We start from the raw sequence: 9,331 nt of genomic DNA, 5'->3' as shown, positions 1-9,331 counted from the left end.
TTTTCAGCTCAACAGTTTACTTTGCTTTGTTACACATAGCTTCAATTATTCCTGTTACATCACTTGTGGGAAAGCAATTAGAATTCTAAAATGGATACAAACCATTATACTATATACACACACATATTTTTCACTCTAGAAAAGGAACAAAATAATATTTAGTGACCCATCTCATGAAAGTTATGTAGATACCAAATGTTCAAATTGATTCTTCTTCCCTTTAGGACTTATGTTTATTTTATGCTTTCTTCTGCATTTTAAAATTCACTGGATACTTTTTGTAGTGGTAATTTGTCTACTGCCTAAGACTGGCTTATATGAAAAAGCGCTATGGAGTAGCCTTTTAAAATCTATTTTTATAGAATTTATTGGGATGACACTGATTAATAAATTATATGTTTCAATTGTACAATTATGTAATGCGTTAATTGTATATTGTATTGTTTATTCACCACCCAAATTCTAGTTAGTCCCTTCCATTACCATTTATCTCTTCATAACTCACTTTTACCAGCCCCTACCCCTTTGCCTTTTGGTAATCACCATACTGATGTCTGTGTCTTATGAGTTTGTTCCGGATATTTTTGCTTAACTCCTTCACCTCTTTTGCCCAGCACCAGCCCCAGCACCTCTCATACTCTTAGAAATAAATTATCCTCATTAATACAGATGAATAAATTAAAAAGTACAAATTGGTAATCAGAATAGTCAGAGGGATGTGAAATATAATTAAGGAATAAATTCAGTAATATTATATTGTAGTAACTATGTATGGTACCAGGTAGGTACTGGAAATATCAGGATGATCATATCAGGATTAACATATCAGGATAATCATTCTGTAAAATACACTGAGTGGCCAGATCATTATGATCTCTGAATGCATAATAATCTGGCCATTCAGTGTATATCCTATATAATAAAAGGCTAATATGAAAATTGTGCCCTTGACCAAAGTAAACTGTTGAGCTGAAAAATTACCTGAATATATATATACTGAGTTTCCAGATTATTATGCATTCAAAGATCATAATAATCTGGCCATTCAGTGTATATGACTGTCTAAATACTATGCTTTACACCTGAAAATAATACAAAATAATGTTGAATATAAAGTGTAATAATAAATAAATAAATAAATAAATAAATACATGCATACATAAAACATAAAATTGGTGGGTTTTATTTTTCTAGTTTTACTCCTGTCAGGACTTGCAGTTTGTCTCTCATTAGCCTTAATTGGTACTATAGAGCTACCTCACCTTACATATGGCTCAAGTTTACTTCTAAGCCAAGACATTACTTCTTTAATCATGAATCAGAACTTTATAAACTTAAAATGAAGGTAAAAATCCACTGTTTTTCCTGTTACTTATTCTTAATGGCATTTTGTATTTATGGTTTTAAGTTTGCCCACTAGCCATATCTTCCTTGTCCCCTGAGCTCTCCTCAGTGCATACAGTGGCTGGGGATACACTCAAAGAAGCCACTGCTCCTCCATACAGATTAATTCTATTTTCCTATCACCATACAGATACAAAAGTCACCATTAAATATAATTTGTGTTTTCTTTGCCTATGCTCAGAGTAATACATGCTGCTATTAAAAGAAAAACACATTGCATATTCAACATGTGCTATAGTTAACACAAGTTAAGGGATACATCATCCTTCAAGGAAATCAGCTGGCTCATTCATTGCATCATTCATTGGTGTAACAGTGCGTCATGCTCATAGCTTCTGGAGGTGATTAAACTACATTCACCAGTGTGTTAGCAGACAATGTCTGGATCAGATTACCTCATTGCCTTGGTTCCTTCATCTTTGTTTCATTTTTTCATAATAAAGATACTTCACATGGCCCTCTGTTCTTTGAGTGGGGCTTTACTTATTACTGAATATCTAGGAAAACTATCTAGAGACAAAACCATATAGGATTGAGAAACACCAATGAGAAACAAAGCTGATGCTTTCATAGGTACTTCTTTTAGAGTGACCTGTACTTGTTACAGGTGTATTTTTATATGAATTTTTGTCTTCCTGGGTGTTATTTTTAAATATATATTTACATGCTGCTCACCATCCCTCCAGAATTAGCCTGCTACATAAGTCTGAGAAAGCAGTGTTTTGTTTAGATGGGCTATTGTAAATTATCCTCAGCCCCAGACCCTTCAGGACTGGAATCCATGTGAAGGAAAGCCTCCTTGTTGGTGAAAGTTGAGCTGCGAGTTATGCTCTGTCGGGGCTTCACAGGTGTAAGTTCATCTAGTTTAATATTTTCATTTTTGACCAGAATGGTCTTATCCATGTTTTCTTCACTATGCCTTGCAACAACAGCATCAAATACATCTAATTTTGGTGGCAAGGTTCCACTTTCAAATAGGTATTTGGCTAGATAAGAAATGCCAATGTTGGTTAAGAATGAGGTCACCATGGCCAGAGTTTTAAAGGGGAATCTCTGATTGAATATGCCATTCTTATCAGAGTAATAGCCAGGATAAAAGAACAAGGGCTGCAGGTACAGATATGGCTCCCCGCCAGTTATTCTCAGGAAAAGACCAGAAACATAACCTGCGGCAGCTCCATACGTGTTGGTTCCCTTGACGAAGAGCACACAGAGAAGCTGCGGGAAGATGATGATGTACACGAGGTCTGAGCTGAGGTACCAGAGCCCATAAACGGTCTTTGTGAGCAGTGCCATAGCTGTTGCAGAAGCTCCAAACACAAACACTGTGATTCGCATGACCCACACGATTTCTCTGTCTGATGCCTGCAAGAAATTACCACAGCTGGTCAAAAGAATTTCCTGCTTTCAATTGGCTCAACCTATGAGAAAAAAACAACCTAAACCACATCCTATGAAGCAAGCAATCTAATAGCTGGCCTCCCTGGTGGGCCTTAGGGAAGGTTGCTGAGCACAGCATGCAGGACCAGACCACCCACACCTTTCCCAGATTGTGCAGGGGCAGTGGTGAGCTGAGTTAACCTGTTGTCATAGAAGAACAGCACAAAGGTAGGAGTTTGGGGATTTGCTCATTTTACATATTATGGAACAGTTATTATGTAGCAGTGAGGAGGCATGGTTTATCCTTGCTTCTTCTCTCCACAGGAACCCTACCATCTTTAAGGGAACCACCTTCAAAAACAAGTGGGAACATTTTGTTAACAGTGACCTAGAAAATCTAGAGAAAGGCAAAGCCTTGGTCAAGGAAGAAGATGGAGAAGGACTGATGGGCCCTAGTAGCCGATAGTAGCGTGGTGTTCTACAGCCACTAGATGCAGCAAAGAAACCAAATTGGGAGACTAGGTTTGGACAAAGGTGAACTTGAGAGTCAAGTGAAGAGTAGGACAGATGTTAACACAAATCCCATGAAATTATTTGCCATGTTCTACTTCTACTAGGGTTCTCAAGTTTCTTAACATGTTTAATTAAATTCAAAGTTATTCTAAAATATTTTAGGTTTCATTACTCTTTCACTAGACAGGAGGGTTTAAATTGTAACAATGTAACTGAACATCTTGGGAAATAATTATATTGCTTTGTTTCCTTCCGTATTAACATGAATGATTATATGCATTAAAATATCACTATATAGCATAAGTGAAATTCATCATTATTTAACCTTATATGCTTAATGAAAGTAGGGTTGAATTTTAATATATGATATTAATAAGTATGTAATATTACATACATAATAAATATACTAACAAAGACAACAACAAAACAAGAATGTAACATTTAAAACATCTTTCTTACATTTTGTCTGAATGAGAGCTGGTAGATGTTTCGAGCAAACATTGAACTTGCTGACAAGATAGAAGAATCTGCTGATGACATAACAGCAGCAGAAACTGCACCAAGACCGAAGAAAGAAATGTACACAGGGCAGAGATACTGCAGAACAATTGGTAAAATCATGTCTGCTTCTTCATTGCTTTTGGGATCTGGCATCCCATATGCAGTCTGGTTCCAGTCTATTGAATAGAAAAAAAAAAAAAGGAATAAGGAGAACAAAAAGTCATATGTTCTTTGTCAATCTGGGGTCATCCTATTTACTAGCTATTTTTTAAGACAATCTAGAATGTACAAATTAGCTTAATTAGGTGGGAAGTCTAATTACTCTAACTAGGTATGTTAGTCTAACTAGGTGGGACATCCATGTACTGGTCAAGTGAAATTATATTATAGGCCTTAGCTTCTAATGGGTTTTGGTTATATTTAGTCTTATTCAAAAGACCAGCACAGAATATGATCGTGAAAGATCTACCTATCATTTATCTATCTATCATCTATATCTCTATCATCTACCAATCTATCATCTATCTATCTATCTACCTACCTACCTACTACATACCTATATCTTCTGAAATTGTGGCATTCCATTGTACAGAATCATATAAAAAGTATTAAACTGAAACATAGGTGAGTTCTTTAATCATTTGAGAAGACGCAATACTTCATTCCTTAGTCTTCAGTTATAAATGCATAAATGGATTTTTAATAAATAAACTGGGGTTATTTTCACTCATCCTCTTTCTGTATATAAACTTGGGTTTGGAGCTCCCTCAGCATTACTTCTTCCCAATTAAATTCATCTTTGCATCAGTTAGTTACTAGAAATAGGAAGTATAATAGATAAAGGAAATTCCCATTTTTAATGATTAAAAAGCAGATACACCTGGCCTGTTTGGCTCAGTTAGTTGGGCATCATTCCCTGCAGGAAGAAGTTACTAGTTGGATTCCTGATCAGGGTGTGTGCCTTGGTTGCAGGCTGGATTTTCCAGGAGGGGGTGTGCAGGAGGCAGCTAATTGATTTTTCTTTCTCATAGATGTTTCTCTTCCTTTTCCTTCCTCTCTCTCTAAAACCAATAAAAACATATTTTAAAAACAATGCAGATACCAGGCTGAAATTTTCAGATTTTTGGACTCTGTGGTAAAAGGATTTGAAACGTATTTCTTAATAGATAGATCCTTTAATATTTAGTTATACAATAGTTCTCCATCTATGGATTTGCTTTCATTGCATTCAGTTACTCTCAACCTTGATCTGAAATTAGAAAATTCAAGAAATAAACAATTTATACGTTTTAAATTGCACCACATTCTAGTGTGTGATTCAGTCTTACATGGTCCCATCCAATCTTTCCAGAGATTCATGCATTCTATACATGCTCCCACCCATCAATCACTGTGGTATCAGTAGCTGTCTGGTATCACAGTGCTCATGCTTAAGTAAGCCTTATGCGGTGTCACTGTGCATATGCCAGTCACCTCATTGCATCTCATTATGTAGGCATTGCATCATCAACCTCATTACAAGAAAAAGAAGAATGAGTACCACACAATAAGGTATTTTGAGAGAAATAAAAACCACATTTACATTAGTTTTATTACAGCATACTGTTATAATTCTATTTTGTTATTAGTTATTGTTGTTAATCTATTACTTTGCCTAATGTATGTTAAAGTTAATTATAGGTACCTATAATAATAAAAGCATAATATGCTAATTAGACCAGATGTCCTTCTGGACAACCTTTCTAGAAGAAGCTGGGCTGTGAAGGCTAAGCCCCTTGCACAAATTTTGTGCATCGGGCCTCTAGTGTATATATAAAATAAAACAGTATATACAGCAAGTCTTTGAATAATGTCATTTCATTCAGTGTCATCCTATGTAATAAAGGCCTGCTATGCTATGTGTCTGGTCATCCTGTTGTTCATTCAACTAATCAAAACGTAATATGCTAATGATATACCAAGGCTGCTAAATTGCTTGGGATCTTATAGGAACCTAACTCTTGTTTGTTACCAATTAGCCTATGGTAAAGTTGATTTCATTATACATCATTTTGCTTAAAGTCACAGTACCTATCAGTGATGTTAAGTGAGGACTTACTATATGAGATTTGGTACTATCTGCAATTTCAGGCATTCATTGCATGCCTTGGAATGTATCCTCCATGGATAATGGGGTACTTTTGTACTAGCATATGCTAAAGAATAGAGATACATTAAAATAGCTCTTTTTTATTTATTTAACTTCTGTAATGTCATGATTACAGAATCAAATGGGAATCTTTTCCCTTGGATCTTGTCATTTTTTCTTCCCCTTATTTTCCATTACATTGTTAAAGCCATGATTTGATTAAGCCAATTTAATAGCATTAACTGACATGTCATGATACCAGAAATAACAGCAATCAAAATATGTACTTAATCTCTAAAAAAAATAAGCTTTATATTTTTTTCAGTGGATTGTCCTGCAGCACATATGCATAGCATACACTAATTTCCAGATCCATCTTCTGATTGTGACATAAATGCTATATTTTATTCAAAGGCACTTAGTCACCATTATCAGACATTGTTTTAAGTGTTTGCTTATCTCATGAATGTACAACTGGAATGCGTTATGAACCATAACTGCTCTCTTAAAATTTGTCATCCAATAAATAGCTCTACAAACTGTGGGTATCATCCTGGATAATATTTACAAGCACAACAGAGTAAAAGGTCACCTTCTGGAGTTTATTTTAATTAGCTGAACTTACAGGGCTAATATGACATATTTGTGTAAAAAACTCAAAATCTGTATAACACAGGAACATACAATTCAGGAATAATCAATAAGATCAGTAAAATTAAGGGTGAGATTTAAAAAATCTTTGAGATAGAGTCTAACTGGGAGACAAACATTTTATAATGCTCTTTTACCAGTTTGAACAAGTTATTCTCTAAGAGACTTAGTACCTTAGTTTATCTTTATCTATACACATATTGCCTGATTTCTTCAAGAAGGAAAACTTAACTAACAATAAAAGCAACACCTTCAGGTTTAAAGTGGTCATAGTAATGGCAGGCAAACTTCTGGCTGTACTTTACTCTTCGAGGGGATTTTAAAAACCCTGGTCACTGGCTCTATCTTAGATCATTAAAGTAAAATCCCTGTGGGGTGAGATAGAAATTGGTATTTTTTTTAAAGAGTCCCTCTTCTCCTCTGCACATGATGTGAATTGTACCTTAATTGAGTAGAACTGCTGACAGGATTACATATACACAGTTGATAAATATAACAATGCCTGGGGAGGGGATGATTATAAATATTTCATTGGTGGGATGAGAGTTGAAAAATGTTTGGAGACTACGAATGTATGATACAATTTGTTGAAGACTATAACGATGGACTATGCGGGGGTAGAGGAAAGTGGGATAGGGAGAGTAGCTGTGGTAACTGGTAACTTTGCTGGAGCCAGAGTGGTTCAATGTGAAGCTGCAAGAGAGGTACCTGTTGATGCTCCAATGGCCCCGATGAGTATAGATGGTATAGCCATCACCAGGCATCCAAAAGCTGCCAGGAAGGATAGCACCTGAGCGTAGGTGGCTGAGGATGAAGAGAGGACTCTCTGGAAGTAGGCTTGCCATGGGATTCCACCCAACATCTGCATGGGAACCAAAGTGATGCAGAATTTTATTGGAGACAAATAACATATATTAGATACTTTTAGCATGGGATTACATTAATGCAATTACTTTAAGAATAATTGTATGTATATCACTAAAGTATAAAGAATGGTCCTACATGACACACACCTCAATGGTTATTATTTTGTTATTATATTTACAATTGTGCAGAATTTCTCCCTGTTTGTTTCCTTTGTAATTACACAAGACAATATTTTCCTAAATCTACCTTCTCTAAGCTGCAATACAATGTCCTAGAAGTCTCTTTGTTCTTATCTGGAGGTCCTAACCACAAAATTGTCTCAAAAAATTAAGATTCTGAAAACATGGAGTTTTAAAATCTGAATCAGTACAGTCCAATGAATATTTCTGAACTCTGATATGTGCCCGGCAAGGTAATGGCTGTCAGGGCACAAAGATGAGCAGGGATGGCTTTGCCCTGGGTCGCTGTCCACCAGGAGAGTCAGCGCAGTGCAGGGTTCTCCAAAGCGGAGTGTGCAGAGCCTCCAGAAAATGCATTTGGCATCCAAATTATCAGAACTTCTATTTGTAATCATTTTACCTCATGCCTAAATCTCATAAGGCTATTATTAAAGTATTTATACAATGTATCAGTAAAGTGTACATAAATAGTTTGTAAGTACATTTACTAACATTGAGAGTGTATTTAAAATTCATATTGATGAAATACTATGAAAAAAGCTTGGTGACATTGAGTGTGTATGGGAACAGAAGTCAGAAGCAATTACTTACTTTGGGGTAACAAAGGGGTAGAAAGGCACAACTGCCTGGTAATTAGGGAAACCTACAGAAATTACATCTGAATAAGTCCTTAGGTATTGGGAGAGTATCACTAGATGGAGATGGAGAGAGAAGAGAGTACCTGGCAGAGAATCCAATAGAAAAAGAAAGAAAGAAAAAGATTCTTTTCAAGCTTTTTTTGTCTTGTAACCTATAAATCAACATATTATTAACCTTTTCCATATAAATGAATATTGTTCAATAATATCAATGATTCTATAAGTTGATATATAATAACTCAGATATCAATCTCTCTTGATAATTAGGTCACAAGTAGGATAAAATCTGACCTCCACTAATAAACAGAAGCTCTGATGGCCAGGTAGAAAATGGGCTTGGAGAAATGAGAGGTGTGAGGGCTGACTGCAGGGAGAACTGATGGCCTATTACAATAGGCCAGGTGAGAAAAGCTGTCAGCCTTACTTTATGCTAGTCCAGGGACAGTGGGCAGTTCAGAATGGGATTGAGAGAGACCCTGAGAGTATCATGACCAGGATCAGACAGCCATTTGTATGAAAAGTGGAAGATCAGAGATCATTGGTGAGACATTTCAAGACTCACTTCTACAGTTCAGTCATTCATTCATTTCAACTTATTTTACAACTTAAAAAATAAAAATATCTTAACCATATGATTTTTTGAGCTGAAAAAACTTTAGCAGTCATTGGATATAATACTTTATCTTGAAGATTAGCAAAGCTGAGGACTAATTAGTATAGAAGAAAGGACTTTGGGGTTTTGCTTTGTCACTATTTCAATGTTTTACTCAGGCAATGGTGTTGTTATTTTTTTTTTCAAATTTTTTAATTGATTAAGGTATTACATGGGTCCATATCCCCCATTTATTATTAACAAATGACCTATCATTTGTGAGTCTCCTCATTTCTTTCCATATACCATAACATACCCACTGTGCAGGTACAGTTACATACTCAGATAATGTTTGCTACTTTCTCCATTAAATTAAAAATTGTGACCCATTTAAGAATAACTTTAGCTAATACATTTTGTAATAATCCTTGGAAAAGAAAATCCCCCACCTCCATAAGAAACATTTTTTTTTTTGTTC

At 35.5% G+C, this 9,331-nt stretch overlaps 1 protein-coding gene across 1 annotated transcript in view; it reads right to left on the bottom strand.

Moving 5' to 3' along the window:
• Nucleotides 1-992: 992 nt before the first annotated feature.
• The window catches only part of SLC5A7 (solute carrier family 5 member 7), a 35,144-nt gene continuing 26,805 nt past the window's right edge, over nt 993-9,331 (bottom strand). Inside the window, exons 7-9 of the mRNA XM_036447211.2 lie at nt 7,286-7,439; nt 3,757-3,974; nt 993-2,769 (exon numbers count right to left, since the gene is read on the bottom strand). Of these exons, the coding sequence (XP_036303104.1) occupies nt 2,140-2,769; nt 3,757-3,974; nt 7,286-7,439 (1,002 nt within the window). The 3' untranslated portion in view covers nt 993-2,139. The remainder of the gene's footprint in view (nt 2,770-3,756; nt 3,975-7,285; nt 7,440-9,331) is intronic.

Source organism: Pipistrellus kuhlii, unplaced genomic scaffold (genome assembly GCF_014108245.1).
Source record: "Pipistrellus kuhlii isolate mPipKuh1 unplaced genomic scaffold, mPipKuh1.p scaffold_m20_p_2, whole genome shotgun sequence".
Taxonomy (NCBI): Eukaryota; Metazoa; Chordata; class Mammalia; order Chiroptera; family Vespertilionidae; genus Pipistrellus; species Pipistrellus kuhlii.
Note: the sequence above shows the minus strand (reverse complement) of the source record. Positions and strands in the feature narration are given on the sequence as shown.